At 34.1% G+C, this 18,566-nt stretch overlaps 2 protein-coding genes across 2 annotated transcripts; both read right to left on the reverse strand.

Annotated features, from left to right (window-relative positions):
• Positions 1 to 7,058: 7,058 nt before the first annotated feature.
• LOC147397668 (myosin-17-like) lies at positions 7,059 to 9,896 on the reverse strand. The gene is made up of 6 exons (XM_086450218.1): positions 9,835 to 9,896; positions 9,480 to 9,693; positions 7,686 to 7,756; positions 7,414 to 7,567; positions 7,257 to 7,313; positions 7,059 to 7,151 (listed from the first exon to the last, which is right to left on the reverse strand). The coding sequence occupies exons 1-6, from the start codon at positions 9,894 to 9,896 to the stop codon at positions 7,059 to 7,061; spliced, it is 651 nt and encodes a 216-aa protein (XP_086306344.1).
• On the reverse strand, positions 7,729 to 17,065 carry LOC147397669 (myosin-5-like). Its single transcript, XM_086449544.1, has 10 exons — positions 16,910 to 17,065; positions 16,608 to 16,717; positions 16,400 to 16,460; positions 15,057 to 15,122; positions 14,831 to 14,929; positions 14,487 to 14,708; positions 10,434 to 10,511; positions 9,786 to 10,299; positions 9,480 to 9,693; positions 7,729 to 7,974 (listed from the first exon to the last, which is right to left on the reverse strand). The coding sequence occupies exons 1-8, from the start codon at positions 16,994 to 16,996 to the stop codon at positions 10,120 to 10,122; spliced, it is 903 nt and encodes a 300-aa protein (XP_086305670.1). The 5' UTR covers positions 16,997 to 17,065; the 3' UTR covers positions 7,729 to 7,974; positions 9,480 to 9,693; positions 9,786 to 10,119.
• Positions 17,066 to 18,566: the final 1,501 nt, after the last annotated feature.

Genomic DNA, 18,566 nt, shown 5'->3' on the forward strand with positions numbered 1-18,566 from the left:
GAATCTTCAATGTACTTCTTTGATCTGGATCATCTGACTTGCATTCTACGGTCGTTTAGTATAAAAATTCCATGTCATTAACCTAATGTAAAAAAAGGGCCATTTATTTTTTAAAGAGTCGTGATATTCTGACTATCCCACGTGGCAACGCAATCAATTACTGACGACAAGTTTGAGAATGGTAGATCCGTGCTCCTCGGGAAATACATTTCTCTCGATATACACTTTTTTTTTATGGGAAAGTGCAGCCATGTATCTCAAGAAGTGCAAGTCTACGATTCCCAAACTTGTCATATTAGGGTAGTCGATTGAGTTTGTCACGAGGGTTAGTCACATTATCATGATTGATTTTTTAATAGTCATAACAAAGCCATTTGTTACAGTGACCACTACGAGAAAATTAAAAAATTCGACAGAAAAAATTGACAGGCCAAGGCTCATGAATTTTAGAAACTTAATTTTGATAGTCTAGGATCATCGAAATTCTTAATGTTCCCAGATTTGACGGCTTAGAGCTGTCGAATTTCTCCCATCTTTCATTAATTTGACAATTTTGACCAGTCGAAAAAATAATTTGACAATGAAAAATTCGACCTCTTGGTCCGTCGAATTTTATGAAATTTGACGGCCCAAGACCATCAAATTTGGCCTTTTTTCACATTGTGGACTCTAGTTTTTGGAGAAAATGATCTCAGGAAATTAACAACTCATAGTTTTTTTTTTAATTTAAAAATAATATATATATATATATATTTTAAGGTAATTTTTTGTGAAAAGGTGTTTTTATCTTTTGCCTTTAATACTTAAGTCCGGCCTATTTTATGCCCTTACCCACCCAAAGGTATGTTTTTAATCATACTCTATTAATAAAGACTCCAAAATTAGGGGAGATAAGATTAGGGGTGTCAATGGGTCGGTTCCGATTTGGTTCTTATGAATATTAGAATCATAATTATTATATTTTTATCGATTCCAATTTTAAAATAAGTAGAATTGGAATTGCATAAAAATCACACGTACCCATTGAATTCGGTTCTTAAGAATCAAATGAGAAAAATTATTTCAAAATCCGTATAAAAAAAAATTCTTTCTAAAAATAACATATTATTTATAAAGTTTCAATTTAATAATAATTTATTCCACTAAAAAGATGATTTAATGATTTTAATTTTTAAAATAATTAAAATTCATCTCCTTTACAAGTAATAAATTTAAAAAGAAATGACCCATTTTAAGCTTAAATATTTAGTTTATATGAATTTGAAGAACTTTATATCATATATGTTAATTTAAAAATATAGCATAACCTTTAATCATGTATAATATAAAAATAAATGACAAAATAAATTGATTTCGGATACCGTGGGTACCCATTGGTTAGAATCTAATGGTTCCAGTTCCTATTGGTTCGATTCCATATTAAACCTAGTTCTAATCGATTACAATAAAAAGGAAACCAAAACCAGGGTTTTTGATTTCAGTTCCAGGTAAATGGGTACTCATTGACACCCCCAGATAAGTTAAAGAAAAGATTTATTTAAATATCAATTTCATCATGGAATCCATACGACTATCTTCCCATTTCAACCCTAGTTTATATGAAATTCTTGATAGTTGGCAAAATGAAAAAAAGTTGAAAAAATCAAATTGTGGCTCATAAAAAAAAGGAGAGGCTTGCCAATAGTTTCTCATCTAGTTTTTGTTGATGACATTCTCATTTTTTCTGAGAATTTTAGTTCCCCGACTTCAAATTTGAAAGTCCTTCTTGAATTGTTCTATCAAATCTCTGGTCTTCAAATCAATATTGATAAGAGTGATGTGTTTTCTATCAGAGTATTAGATATGTGAAGCATTGTAAAAAAATATACAATGATACACCAAATCATGTTTAAGGAGATTGAGAGAGATTTAAGTATGTTAGATTAACTAGATATTTGAATTGATTGTGATTATCTTATCTGTTAGAGTTAATTATTAATTTCTATGTAAACCCTATAAGGTCATCTAATCATCCAAGAATAAATCTAATTCTAGATTTTCACATTTTCTAGTGCTTCATGTACGGATAAAACATCAATTCTAAATATTCTCTCTTTAGATGACCTTCTAGAGTTGTGTATTTTGTTAGTTGGGCCTCCCTCTTTTCCCCTCCCGTTTGATTGGCAATGTGTCAACCATTTCTAGATAATATTCAAAGGAGAGTGGAGGGGTGGAAAGCTCATCTTCTTTCTTTTGCGGGTAGACTAGAATTATTAAAATAGGTTCTTTCCTCTTTTCAAATTCATTGGTTTGTGTTTTTCTCTTCCAAATGGAATGATCCTAAAGATTGAATTTATCCTAAATTGGTTCCTTTAGAGTGGTCCATCCTTGAATGCCTCATTACATCATATTAATTTGAAAAAAAGTTTGTAAATCTAAGGAGGAAGAGAGACTTGGGATACGAAGGATTAAAGATTGGAACACCATTGGCCTTATGAAACTGTTCTAGAAGGTGGTTTAGAACTATTCAATTTGGACCAATTGGTTTCAGGCTCGTTATGTTAAAAATGGTGATGTTTGGAGGTGCCAACCTCCAAAAGATTCTTGGGCTTGGAGAGGAATCATTTGAGCTCGGTTTTGAGAGGCACAGAATATTAGATTCTTGATTGGAGATGACTCTTCTACTGATTTTTGGAAAGACCCTTAGCTGGAGGGAGGTTCTTTAATTGATAGATATGGAAGATGTCATATTCATCGAATGAACATCAATGTAAACGCTAAAGTAATCGATTTTGTAGGCGTGCAGGGGTTAAGTAGTGAAAAATATCAGATTGGCTAAAATATCTGATTCACAGAGGCTCATCATTTACCTTGGCCGAATGAACATGATCAGATTGTCTGGACAACCGTGTCGAATGGAAAGTTCTCTCCTTCTTATCAGCTTGGAATGTTAGAAGGGATGGGGGTCATGAAGCCCTGAGGCATCATGTTGTTTGGAATATACTAAGAATTTCGAGGCATTCTTTTGTTACATGTCTCGCTTCTATATAAAAATAAATAATAAAAAAAACTTGAGAAAAATGGGCCTTTATATGATCTCAAGAAGTGGTCTTTGCCGAATAGCTTGTGAAGATAATGACCATATATTCTTTACCTGTACGGCTGTTCGTTCGATTGAAATGAAGGCTGTTGTGCAAGGTTTAGCTGTTGCGTTAGAGCAAGTATGCCATCGGGTTTTTGTAAACATAGATTCTCTTTATACAATTAGGAATGGGAAGCATTCTTAATTGGTTGATCCAACCATTTTATAGATATCAGGGGTTGAATTTACTTGGAGAGAAGTAAATAAAGCGGCAGATTGACTAGCCAAGAGAGTAGCACTTTCTCTAGGTTTCTCTCTTTTGATTGATCATGATTAGAGGATATGTTTTGTACTTTCATTCAGCTTTATCCTCAATTAATGTTAAGGGTGGGGCCTTTATAGCCCCCGTTTACCGATCAAAACTATATATATATAAAAATTGACCCGATTGACTTAAAATTATTTACATATAAACAATTGTACATATTTTTATTAAATAAGGAAGACCATAAAATCATTAATCACAAGATCATTCTTTATTTAAATAATAAACATTTATATCATAAAAATTAATTATTTTAGTTAAAAATACAATATAAAATTTTAAAATATCATCTGAATTATTATAATATTATTCAAAATTGGTATATTAACGTTCAGAAAGATATGTCAACACAATTGGATAAATTTATCAACTTTAAAAGAAAAGTAAGTCGACACTATTTGTTCACAGACCTTCACAAATAAATTGTTGGACTAAAGCTTATTAATATCTTTTCAAGTTTAAATTTTTTATATAATCATGAGAATATCATGGTTCTTTCTCTATGCCTGCCCCAAAGCCTTGGCTTCTATGTCCCCTGTTTTTGTGAGAAGGAGAAAAGCTGCAATTCCTACAACACTTTCTTTCTTGTTAAGGTAGAGATGTGGTTTATTTATTGGAAAATAACATTGGTCAAGGTGGTGGATATTTTCCAATGTGGAATTAAAAATGAGAGACTCTATTGGTGGTGCGTTGATTTAATTTAAAATAAAATTGGAGGATTATTTAAAAAAAAAAATTAATGGACAAAAACGGACCTGGGCTTAGAATCTATAGGCCAATTAAAACAGACCTTGGAGAGATAAGAGTCCTTCCTTGCGCCAAAATCCGTAATATTGGAGGTTTCCATATTTCATTCTCGTCCGGAGCTGTTTGGGGTCCCAAGTTTCCATCTAAAGTATCGTATTTTTTTATTTGAAGCACTACCTTTCAAAGAATTTTGATAATGCACCAACTTATTGGAGGTGTTTCATTATCCCATCCCGATCCACTGAAATTTTGTTACTAGTGCAAGGAGGATGGTGAATTGGCCAACCACATCCTGATCCATTGAAAGGTGATTTCTAAAGTTTTGGCCGTTTTTTTTTTTTGTCTCGTTTTGGTATTCAAGGTTGTTTTCCTCTATCTTTCAAGTTATTGTTCGAAGGATGGGCACACATGGAAAAAGAAAAAGAATTTTAGCCCATTTGTGTTGTGCTAGAGGATCTCGAAGGAAAGGAATGGTCGGGCCTTTGAAGATAAGGAGCATGAGTGCATGCCGTCCACAAGCTTTTGCAATCATTGTTTTTTAGTGTAAAATCTTCAAGGAATTCTCTTTGGTTACTTTGCAGAGAGGTGGGATTAGGTGTTTAACATTGTAAGTGCATGCTTGTGGGTTTGGGATGGTGGTAGCTTGTTGTCTTGTATTATGGTTGGTCATCTCGACCTCCTTTTCTTCTTTAATGAATTTTACTCATAAAAAATAAAATAAAAAATAGTAAACTTCATGCAAGTGCTTTTAGGATTAGCTTGTCCAAGAAAATGTGAATCAACATAATAGTTAAGCACATGCGTACACCAAGTTGATATAAAGGATTGAAAAATATTGGCCATCATGTCTCTATAACCAACATGTATTCATTAATATGTTTATTTACTTGAATGTTAAATTATTATTATTATTGTCTTTAGTCTTTTTTCTTATTATCATGAAAGGTATTTCACAACTTTAATTAGATTGAAGACAAATGCTTAGGTTTATAATTGGAACTTTTCATAGATTAAGCATGGATTTGGGCATCTCTATTGCCTACAACCAATGCATTATTTGGATAAATTATTGCAAGAGACGTAATGATAAAGCATCCAACCATTTGAATTTTATTTAATGTATTTAATGCTCCATGAGATTCCTCTCATTTTTGTATAAATAGGGGGTCTTCATTCCTCATTTTTGTATAAAATGATTTGAATTGTCAACCCCTTAATTTTTTTTTTAATTTGTAATATAATAAATTTTCAAATGAGTAGAAATCAATTATTGTTCTATTCTTAATTCTAATGCAGTTTGGAATATAAATTATTGTCTATCGATGTTGGTACTTGGGAGACAAAATACTTATTTAAAAATCATGAAAAACTCAACGACAAGTAATGTTCCTTTTGTATCTTAAACAAGGCAGCCAACCCTTGAAAATTCTAATGGAAACTCCAGCTAATGATCCAAATCAAAAAGGAGAAATCTCTGAAAAATATGAAGCATTTTCATTGAGAATCCAAGTAATGCATGTATCATTAGTCCAATCCTCTGTAGGACTTCACCTTAACAATGACCTTGCAAAATGTATTTTATGATAATTAAAGAGAATCGTTGCTCGTAATCTTGCATCACTATAGCTATTAAACATTAAAATAAAACGTTGGGTGTTTCACTAATTCAACCAACTAAATAGAGATGATTCTACTTATTGCTTTGTAGGAAGAAATCCTCAAATTTAGAAAAGCCATTTCTGGTACTTCAATTGGTTTTGCTTGAATTTTATTTTATTGAAGAATTTGTCATGTCTCTTCTGCAAATTTGAGTACAACTTTTCTGGATTTCTCGAGACGAAAGAAGTCATACAAAAATACGTGGATTTCAAACTTAAGGATTAATTCACTCTTAGAGAAAAAAGAAAATGGTTTTCATAATGATGGGCTGACACAACACTATTTACTATGTTTCTTTGAATTTCATTCTCAGATTCCACTCCCAATACTAATTACAATCAACACCCTCATTCCTTCAACACTGCAAAGATATGTTGGAGGAAATAGTAATAAAAATATACACTCATTACATGAGAAACAAATAACATTTTCAATGAACTACGAATCACCGCCTAAAATGTGTCTACTAGATATCACAAATTACATTAATACCAAGAGACTGAAACGCCCAACGAACAATAAAATGAAGAAGCTGGACCCTGGTACAGGTTTCTTAGGTAGCACAGTATCACACCAGGAGCAATAAAGAATCTATACAAAAAACCATATTTTCAAAAGGAAATGAAGGTAGCAAAAAATAATCAATCAAAAACAAGAGTAAAGGAAGGCAAAGTAGTGTTGGGATCATGTTCTAGACTCACTAATGTTGTAGGGAGAGAATGATTTAATATAGATGTAAAGATGGGAAGTAGAAAGCAAATAGGGAAGATGTGGAATGCGGTTTAGGGAAGCAGACGGAAAGGAGTTGGGGACAGGTCACCGTGATCCTGCAGGGACTACTATGCATGTTGTAACAAAAGGACAAGCAAAGAATTTTCACAAATCAGAGGTGGAGGATTGATATCGTCTATTTCTATCGGTTGCATTGACTTAGAGATATCATCAACAGAGCATGGTGTGCTGCATTGACCAAACAATATTAGTTCACAAGTGCGGCATCAAGAATTATTAGCTTAAATCATGTGGGGTGGGTTGTTAAATAAAGTTACCTAGAGTCATCGTCCAATAAGAATGAATTGACAACATCGGGGTCCGAGTATTCAGTCATCCAAGTTCTCAAAATCGAAAAGACCTAGCATAGGAAATGAGTTTCAAGTTAAAAAATAAAAGGGACCCATGGAAAGATTGGACGGTGATTAGACAAAAGTTGGATACTGAATAAATGGTATTGCAATAAGGTTGGTACAACTTAAAACTCATTCCAGGCTATATCCTTACATTTTTAGATACACCGTGAGTGCCATATTTGTCATCCCAATACATCGTACTAATCCTATATATTTGTTGCATGCTGAGACCCTGAAAGCAGCAAGGAAGAATAAAAGGAAAAATCAAATATTTCGGAACCAAAATAAGGCAATATTTGGGTAGGAGTGGAGAGGTTCAAAGGGAAGGTTGACCCACTGAACAAAGGCCTCTTGTTATGTCTTCGAAGGACTTGTTTGTCTTATTGGGCGTGATCTGATTATAACCAAAGAAAAAGAAAAACAATGGTAGGTAAGCATGATTACTTATATTTAGTAAAGTATTGCATATGAATCACCAGATAAATGAATCACACCAGAAATTCAACTGCCTGTCTGATGTGCTTCAACTTGTCCCAACATGGTTGTGCATACTGAAAGCAATTGATGCACCATTGTTCTAACTCGGCCAACCCTGTTTTAAGACGCTCACCATGGATGAATGAGCAACACTCACGCCGCACAAGAAGGCTGAGGAAAAAAGAAAATAATGTAAGCTCAACAGAAATAATAATCTTCTTTGTTGGGCTAAAATCCTACATTATTAAATCATTAAGATCAGAAGGAAATACAATTTGAACAAATTTACCTATTGAATAGTTGAACATTGATGAATGAGAATATCTGAGTGAACATCTCACGGACTAAGAATGGGGGAACCTGTAAAGAAGGAAAGTGTAAGAGAGTGAACTTTTAAGAAGGATCAATGATTGCATTGCAACTGTAATAAAAAATTCAGTACTCATGCAATTGTTTCTTGATGTCCTCAAGTAATTGTTCAGGATTTTCACTATGCTTTGCCAGTGAGCAACCGAATCTCCTTGAGTTGCTTGTGAATGAGGTCCTTTGACTAAACTTGCATGGAATTTTCTAGGAGCCTGCTTCAAAATGGAAAGATACATGAATTATAGATTACAGAACACATCAATATGAACTATCAAATATGTTAAGAAATCATCTACCTTCGTCTGTCATCTGGGTTTAAGCTGGACAATGCAGCACAGCATATACACGTCATAAATTGATTAAAATGCTAGACCAGGGCTTTGGGAATGGCCCATTGGCCTCCACGTTTTGGTATTTTATATTATTGCATTCTATAAATAAAAGAATTCAAACATAAAGGAATCCCAATTAAGTTAGAATTTTAGAAAGATCTTCATTAGAATTTTAGAAGGAAACTATGATCGATTGGAATCCTTCTAAAATAGGTATTCTAGGCCCTCTCCTCTAATCTATTTTAGTGGGACGCTCTTCTGTTATGGATAATAACAATAAATAAAAATCATTGAAGGCTTTTGTGCTAGAAACGAAGTGATCCCCATCAGTTACAGAAAACCCTAGCCGAAGCATATATATATAGAGAGAGAGAGAGAGTAGAAGGTGAGTCTGGTATTCAAGAAGGTGAGTCCATCTGACTCACAACACAAGGAGTATTGGATAATATTTTACAGTTTGTCTCTTGCTTGATTGATTGATTTCAATAGCACAAGGTAAGCTTCCCAATAACCTTGATAGTAGGATTATCATGTTGTAGATATTTTGAAATACATGTGAGTTCTATCGATTATGTACAAGCATTATAACGTTTAATGTTCAAGTGGAATTGATTGTGAATAGGGAAAAATCCCCTGTAAAATAGTATTTCTTCTTTTTTTCTTAATTTATTCTAAGAAAAAGTATTTCACCCTGAACCATTTGTGGCAAACCAAATACATTCGTATCACTTTTGTGGAGGAATAAAATCGTCTCTTATCCAGATCGTCCATTTGCACCATCAATGCGCATCTCGAGGTGGATATGGGCATCATTTAAAGAGAGTTCTATCTTATTAGGGAAGATTCCAAATTTACAAGGATTATTCTCCTTGTTATGTAATTGTTAATTTGAATAAGAGGCAATGTGGTCAATTGTAATTAATTAGGGTTTCTCTATTTAAAGGCTTGGAGGCCATTGTAAAGGGGGAAATGAGGCTATGTAAATCTGAGATCTATAGTGAAACGGCTCCCCGAGCCCGTGGACGTAAGCACGTTTGCCGAACCATGTAAAAAACCTTTTGTGTTCTTTCTCTTTTTCGTTATTTTTTCAATTATTTCTATGATTTATTGGTGAATGATCTTACTAAAAATTAAATCTCGAGGTCAATCACAAAAATGACCTCCACAACTTTATATACCAGTTCTCAAGACGGCTGATGTGTGCCCCTGCACTGATATCTCTAACTATTGCCAACAATAAGGTCTTTAGAGACAAGAAACATATCAGTGACTAAATTTGATTTTGACCCACTTATCCCTGTTTATTCTAATTTCTTGCTAACAATTCACTCATCAAAGAACAACTTTATTACAAACAAATGTATGATCAAATGGTGTAACATTACCTGGATGCACGATATAAGCAACGGAGTGATCTCTTTCTTTAGATTGTCTCTTATCATTCCATATACCTTCTCCAGGAAGGCTGTGAGTTGTTGTTTAAATAGTAAAGCTGGAAGTTTGGCTTCACTTTGAAAGTCATCTAAACCATTAAGCGTCCGAAAACTAAGAAAAGAGTATCCAACCCTTCGTGGAGATGCTCGAAATCCCTGAAGAAAACTTCAAAGATAGCAAAAAAGATAAAAACCAGAAAAATGCTAAATGGAAAAGAGTGGTACATGTAGAAATATTAAAAATATATTGCGTGTTACTTGAGAGGCAATGTTGATTTACACCTTGGTCGTGTCAAGCTAGTGTTACCAATTGCTTTCAATGTCTGTAGGAGGAGCAACAATAATGTTGACGAATGAGACAACCAACATGATAATAAGCCATTATCATCCTTGTCCTTCAACGAGACATAAATAGAAAATATCCGTAAAATGGCACGTTGAAACTATTATACAATCATAAAGTAATCTCCAACCAATGGAAACATTGGTTTGGTGGAACGATCAGTGGCATTAAATAATCAAAATTTCTTGGACATCCGCAGTATCATGATTCTGATGATTATTATCATAATTTACCAAGTAGGATAAAAATCTAAAAATTATGAGATACCTCAATAGCTGAGCCAAATGTCCGAATGATACTGTCAAACATGTCAGTCTTTTCAACTGTAAATAATCTCCAGTGAAGAAGGCATTTGTATATGACACAAGCAGCAATGGGTCTACCCTCAGAGAATCCCAGGTCTTGTGAAATTTTCTTTACAAGAAAGTCCTGGTTTTCTTGTACCAAAAAGAAAAAAGATAAAAAAAAAAAACAGATTGCAAGAAATTTATCACTCAAATGAAATGAAGCCAGAAAAGTAGGGAATTTAAATACAAACTGAAATGAACCCTCCTACTTTATACCTGCTTCTCATTAAGCGATCTTTGTGGCTTTTCCATAGTGTCAGGCTCACATGGATTAGATGCAGCAAGATTAAAATCCTAAGACATTATCAGATGACTCAAAAACAAAATACTGCATTCATTTATCTTCTTAACATACACACCAAATGCAACATATATCCCAAAAGTAACAAGATTTTCTTACCTGTCATCTTTGTTTCCCCATCTAGAATATTATCATTCTCCAAGAGTCTTTTCTTAATTCAAAGATGTAAATTTCATGAAGATAAATGTGAATATTCAAGAAACCATGTAACATATTATGCCATAGGTACTTGAATAATGGTTGTCCTAAGCCATGAGGCTAAAGCTTTACTAGTAGGTGAAATGGCCAATACTTGTCAATTAAGTACTTGATTGTGATTCTATATCCGATGGCTTCTCTTCAGGCATGTATCATAGAGATAGAGCTCAATTTCAGAAAGATTCAATAGCCTATCTCTTCATTTTCACTAAAGGCCTCCATTCATATTCTAAATACTGACAACATGCTCTCTATTTTAACCAATTTGGTAACACTATGCAATATTGTTACACAAATGTTATCGTTCTTGTCATGAGAGGAAAAAAGAATCATCAGTTTCAAACACATGACACACACTCTAACAGATGGAAATCCTAGCCAAGACAGATTAAAAACAGTTTGAACCTATTTATCAAGGAATTTGATTTTCTAAGAATTTGTTTTGGATATTCCGTCATTTTCATATCAATCAACAAAATTTCTTCTAATGTAGAATATGGACCAAATATTCACATTTGCATCCAAGTAGGCCATAGAGTGTGCGGTGGAGGCCGAGAGGGTAAGGGCAAGTCTTTAGCACATCAATGTCATCTTTGTTTCCCCATTTAGAATATTACTGTTCTCTGGAGTCGTTTAACAATTAAAAGGCATCTTCCATGAACATAAATATGAATACTCAATAAACTATGTACCATATTATGCCATAGGTACTTGAATATTGGTTGCCCTTAGTTATGAGGCTAAAGGTTTACTAGTTGGTGAAATGGCATGTGCTTGTTATTAAACTACTTGATTGTGACTCTATATTGGATAGTTTCTCTCCAGGCCACATCATAGAAATAGATCTGAACTTCAGAAAGATTTGACAACCTGTAACCTTGATATTTGCTTATGGTTTCCATTCATGTTCCAAATACTAACAATATGCTTTTCTTTGGGAACCAATTTGGTGACATGATGCCACTATGCAATATTGTTATAGAAATGTAATCATTCTTATCATGAGAGGAAAGAAAATTATCGGTTTCAAACACGACACACACTCCTAATATATGGAAACACTAGCTTTGTAACTTAATAACAAGACATATTAAAAGATAATTTGAACTTTGAACTTATGTATCAAGGAAATTCCATTTTCTAAGAATTTTGTTTCAAATTTTGTGTCATTTTCATATCACTAACCAAATAATTTTCTTTAAATGTGGAATCTGGACCAAATAATCACAATTGTACCAAGTAAGCAGTGGAGGGCAAAGGCAAAGAGGGTAAGGGGAAGTCTTTAGCAACCCAAGGTAAGGGCCAAATCTAGTATCTGGTCCTTGAGACAATTAATGCAGCCATTGCACAAAGGTGATATATATATATATTCAAATAGTTTATTTCTCGTATCATGAGAAAAATATCTGCATAAAATCTTGAAGTTGATCTGCTTTTTGTTCCACGTCTTCAATTCTTTTGGTTAATTTGCCCATTTTTTAGTTAGAGCATCAACAAAATTTTACTTGGACTCTTTTGTTGTCTTTATTCTGATATATGTGTCTGCCGGTGAGCTATAATTCTAAAACAATATGGGACCCTATTTTAGAGTATGAGACGAAATTTTGTGTGATATATATATACAAAGGTGGCAAGGTTACCTTAGTTAAGAGAACCTTGGTTAGCATCCCTAATTATTTATTTTCATTGTTTTCAAACCCAAAGCGAGTGGAAGTCAGCTTAGACAGGATGTTTCAGGATTTCTTTTGGCATGATAAAGATAGTAGGAAGAAAGTCTGTCTGATGAAGTGGAAGCGCATGTGTCTTGCCAAGAACAAAGGGGATATTAGGTTTTGAAACTTGGAGGTTCATGAATATGCCATCATTGGGCAAAAGGTTGTAAAAGTTTGGTGCTGAGTAGAATATAACTTGTAGAGAGGAGTGATTAAAGAAAATTTTGGAGAATTGAAGTTAGGGTGGGAAAGTAGTGTGGCTAGAAACCCATTTGGGTGCAGTGTGTGGAAGGGTGTCCTTAAGGTTCTTTTTGTTTTCAAGAAAAGGGTGCAGGTCAAAGTTGGGAAGGGAAGCAGAACCAGTTTTTTGGGATAGTTGGTGTGGCGACTCCCCTTTCATGGTTTAATAACCTTATTCGCTCATGTTGTTGTAGAAAAAAGATTGGTCGGTTCTATCGTTTCATTGTTAGGTAGGGTGATGAGGTGTCATAAAACTTTGAGTTTCTGGAGGGCCTTCAATGATTGGGATATTGGTTGATTTGCTAGGTTATTGTCTGTGCTCTCATATGCATACCTGAGGATAGGAAGGAGTGGGAAGGTAGTAAGGATGACATTTTCATTGAGGTTCTTTTATAAATCATTATTGGAGGATTCCCTGTTTCATTCCTGTCCAGGGCTATTTGGGGTCCCAAGTTTCTATCTAAAGAATCGTTCTTTATTTGGGGCACTGCTCTTCAAAGAATTTTTATAATGGACCAGCTTCTTGAAAGAGTTTCGTTACCCCAAAATTTTGTTACTTGTGTGAGGAGGATGGTGAATTGGCCAACCACATCCTAGTCCACTGAAAGGTAGTTTCTAAATTTTTGGCCGTCTTTATGTCTTGTTTTGGTTTTTCAAGGTTGTTTTCTTCTATCCGTCAAATCATTGTTCAATAGATGGGTGCTCATGGAAAAAGAATTATTTTGGGGCTAAGAGGCTTGTTTGGAATTTGAACCCCTTTGCTGTGCTAGAGGACCTAGAAGGAAAGGAATAGCCAGGCCTTTGAAGATAAGGAGCATGACATCGATTAACTCTTGTTATCAAATTTTTGTGTGTAAAATCTTCAAGGAATTTTCTTTGATGACTTTGTAGAGAGGTGGGATTAACATTGTAAGTGCATAGTTGTGGGTTGGGGATGGTGGTAGCTTGTTGCCTTGTATTCTGGCTGGTCATCTCAACTGCCTTTCTTCTTTAATGAATTTTACTTATCAAAAAAATAGTAGTAAACTTTGATGATTTCATGCAAGTGCTTTTACGGCTAGTTTGTCCAAGAAAAATTTGATTCAACATAATAGTTGAATCATGTGCATACACCAAGTTGATATGAAGGATTGGAAAATACTGGCGTTCGTGTCCCTCATAGCCAACATATATCCATTAACATGTTTATTTACTTGAATTTTCACATTATTATTATTGTCTTTAGTCTTTTCTCTTATTATCATGAAAGTGCTTTCGCAACTTTAATTTTTAACAAAATATTATGTGGATGATTTCCTTGGGAACCCTTTATATTCTATGGGAGGATCCCCCCTACTCTAAAAGTTATAGGGTATTCCACTAACATGTTTTCAAGAGCTACACCTCAGAGATTTAATGCAAAATATGGCATAGGAACACTATCTTTTTATAATACCATCATAACTAACTAAAATGTTCAGATTATTTCTAACATATTTGTATGAAGCTTGGAAGTTGGAAACTTGGAATCCATGTGCTCACAAACAATTACTTGCAAGAACCATTTTCAGTCACACAAAAAAAAAAAAAAAACAATCTATTGGATAGAATTTTTATCCAACATTAGCTCGAGAGCAGATACTACTCTCCATTGGCCCAAGTACAAGTAAGCAACATCTGCGTACTTCTAAATGATTCTGCAAAGTAGTATATCTTCTATCTATTTCATTATTTTTTGTGCATCTAGATGACTATATCTCTAATATAGAAGCTTCGAGAGGTGAGAGAGATAATACAAGCATCTTATATCAGACAACCATTCAAGTTTAGTGAGTCTACCTTTAGGCTCTCAACCTCAACAATTGATGAATCAACCTTCTCTGTATCTTGAATTAAAACAGGGTTCTTTTCAATCACTTGTGATGCTTCTTCAATAGCTCTCCAAGCTACCTCTTGTTCCTTGATAACCCCGGAGTTTGCTTCTTCTAATTGTGATTGCATTGCATGCAAATCATCTTGTAACTTACTGATTTCTTGGGCTTTTGCCTCCTCCAAGTCAATCTACAGTTTAGAAGTAAATATAATTTCACATGCAAGTCCAATGTGATTTATCTTGCCTCCCGGACAACAATTAATAGACTAAAAATTTCAAGAATGAAAGACAAACATAAAATATGTAGTACCCTTAATCGTTTCTCAAGCTGCAAATTCCATGTAAGTTCCTCCAACTGCTTTTGTAATTTCTCCTTCACTTCTTTAAGGGCTCCAAGTTCTCTTGCAGCCTGAACATATTTGCACAAATGATTAGAAGTACATATCCCTTGTATTGTTACATGATGAGATGAACTCCTTGCAAAAGATATTTGTAAGAATTTATCTTTGAGCGGCTCTAGCCGTCTAGCCTAATACCTCTGGTCTTCTAGCATCCAACTCAACTATCTGACCAGTTCTCAGATATACCTTTGTTTTGCCTATCTGTTAAGCAAAACATGAAGGATAACATGTAAAATAGTAAGTCCCCAAAGGAAAAATACGTCACATACAAGCATTGGGCAGACAACACAAGGAAAAATAATTTCTAACTGGGAAAAACATTTAGGAAATTGTCCAATAATGTATTCATTAGACTACTTGATAGAAGATATCATCAAGAATGATTTAAAACTACTAGGAGTAATAAGTTATTAGTTGTAGGGGCATATGTGTAATTTCATTTAATGCAAGAGTTAATATATGAGTCACGATCCAGAGCCTTGTTAGCAATCTCCCCTTTGATCTTTGAAAAATTCACGAATTTTTTGTTTTTTTTTTCAATGAAAGTATTATTCTCCAGATTATTGAACTCTTCTAAATAATTCGCGGACTTTAAGTTTGAAAAGAATAAATAAGTTTTTTAAGAATTTTTATAAAACTTAGTGGAAAAAAAAAATGCTACTATAACTTGTTGTATGTTGCAAAGTGTAAACTTGTAAGTTGTGACGTGTAACACAAGTCGACTTTGAAGTGGCCATGCTTCAAAATTTTGGAGGAATCCACATTTTTACATGACAAATGTCTCTTTTTATCTTTAAAAAAATAATGACATGTCCCTCTACATTTATTTGATATTACACTTTAATTTTCCAAATTGATGATTTGTCCCTTGACTTTGGTCTTCTTTTAAAAATCAATGGAACAATAACCTCAATGTCTTCATTATCACCACCATCACTATCACATGGCCGAATTTTTGGTTTTTGAATTTTTGAAATGAAACAGATAATACATGTAAGAAGCATATGCTGCATATTTTTCATTTATCGAATTTTTGGCTGAATTTTAGACCGGATTTTTGCAATCCAAAATCAAATAGAACTCTAATTTTTGTCGAATTCCGAATTGCTAACAAGGATCTAGAACGGTGTCCCATTTCTATAGCAACATATAGTATATGTGTGGCATGTTTTGGTTGGAGTTTAAATACATCAGGCTCCATGCTTTATAGAAAATGGCTTGGTTAGGAACCCGGTGTGTTTTAAACTTCTACCAAAATGCGCCACGTAGACACCATTCCTATTCTTTAGGAACGGACACCTCTCTGGGTCATGATTCTAGGAAGCCGATGGTTAGGGTTGGAGTTACTTCAACTCCCTCCACGTTTTCTCCATCATCCTCTTCTCTCCTCAAATTCTTATCCTACAAAAATATATGGTGAAACACATCTAGAGTGGCATCAAAAAGCTTATGAGTTCTTTTGGGAATGTTGAAACTACCTTATAACCTTTGAATCCCATTTTGTCCAGAATCATTCGGCATGCGACTTTTTCATCATAGCTGTACATTAACAAAAGAATCCACATGAAACATCATTATTTTTTTTCTAAACGAACTCAAGTGGTAGGATTCAAATAGTATTTCTAAAACTAAGCATCCCTCATCTTGTTGGCTAAACGCGTAAATGGGATTAAAAATATAACTTACTTTCCTTCCAAAACTTCTGGGGCAAGGGCGCCAAAGAGGTGAAGAAATTCATAAAATGTTAGTCTATTAGGATATCTAGCACGGCTGATCCGGATTGCCTCAACAACAACCTACAATTATCAAAGGAATGATAAAAACAACATTTATTTGTTGGAAAAATGTGTGTAAGCTATGTGAAAGATGACCGATCGATCTCCTCTGTTTGAACGAATTTCGTAGAAAAAAAGAGAGTAAAATTAGCAATAAAATATGAGTATAAAGATGAGAGACAGCATATATTGATTGAGTGGGTCTGTTTTTACCTTGATTGGGTCTCTGAATCTCTGCTTCTTGTCCCTGTCCTTCCGAATTGAATTTCCATTGTTGAAAGTCTCTTCGTTGTTGAACATTTTTGGGTTCTTTGTTTTTGTGAGAACAAGAAAAGCAGCAACTGTAAAGCCGTTGAAGAAAAACTCTCAACCTGTGATCTACTACGGCGAGTTGGAGTTTTAAATTTTGAAGTCGACGTGCCACCTTAATTTTGAATCTTTGATGACTGCAACTCCCTCTCCAATTTTTATTTTTTTATTACACCCCCAACTAAAAGAAGTCAATGGTTGAAATAATTAAGGGCCTGTGTGAATACACCTCTCCATGCAAGAGCAAAAGCTCAATCACTCCCCGCAAGAGCAAAAAACCTCTCCGCGGAAGAGCAGGTCTTTGAAGCTTCTCCACAAAGAGCAAAAAACCTCTCCCCGCAAGAGCAAAAACCTCTCCACGTCAAAGTAAAAATCTATCCAAACGTTTGCTAGCTCCCCGCAAGAGCAGAAGTCGTCAAGAAGCTCTATCCAAACGCAATGTAAACCTTTTAGAATGCCGATTTACCCGGCAGACTAGGGGTGCAACTTGGTTCGGTTTGGTTCGGTTTGAGGTTAAATTGAAATCGAACCGACATAGGTTGGTTCCACTAAATAAGAACCAGAACTGAACCAAATTCCATTGGAACCAAACCAACCCAAATCAAATTAAAGTTGGTTTGGTTTGGTTTGGTTCTGTTCCACGGATTGCAAATATTTTATAAATTTTAAGTAATATTTTTTAATAAAAAAATAGACAAAATTTCATATAATAAATCATAAATCTATGCATAAAAAATCATTAGTTTATCCATAAAAGATCACTAATCTATGTACTAACTCTTAAAATAATTCATAATATATATAAGGGTTAGGTTCTCAGTTTGGTTCGGTTCTATACAAGCTTGATCCAAGAATCGAACCAAATTGTTGGTTCTCCATTTTCATAACCCAGAACCGAACCGCAACTTATTCCAGACTAAACCACCCCAAAACTATCGGTTTGATTCGATTCTCAGTTTGAACCGGACCAAGTTGCACCCCTACAGTAAATCCAACTGTTGCATTTTTATTATAAAAACTCAGGGATTTTTTTTTTTTTTTTAAACAAATAAAAAAAAAAAAAAACCTTAAATCATTAATGGGGACTTTGTTTTTCACTGAGATTCTCACTGCATTGATGTGATAGTCATAGATTCTTTCATCAAGAATAAAAAGCATTTACAGTTATGTGGCCACTTTACATCAGAAATGTGAGAATCACAGTATATCCCTATGTCACCCCAACATCATTCTAAATTAAATATTAATTTTAATAAAAGATACGGATTTTTCAAACTTAAAAAAACAATTCTTGAACAACCATTGAAGAATGGTTTTTTTATCAAATATGAAAAACCTACCCTTGTACTCTAAATAACATTTCAAATTCTAGGTACCTTCTTTCCCTTGGGATTTTTGAGTTGCCTCCACCTAAAAACATCTTTACAATCGAGGCATTGGTGCATTTGGCAAAGTTTGGATTATATAAAAGGTGAAGATTTCAAATCTACTTTTAAAGGGGCCTCCTTTTCTGGTAGATTATCGAGAGAACCCTTGTTCAATCACTCAATTCATTGATCAT

The sequence above is a fragment of the Akebia trifoliata genome, chromosome 8 (assembly GCF_017979445.1).
Source record: "Akebia trifoliata isolate Shusen 1 chromosome 8, ASM1797944v1, whole genome shotgun sequence".
Taxonomy (NCBI): domain Eukaryota; kingdom Viridiplantae; phylum Streptophyta; class Magnoliopsida; order Ranunculales; family Lardizabalaceae; genus Akebia; species Akebia trifoliata.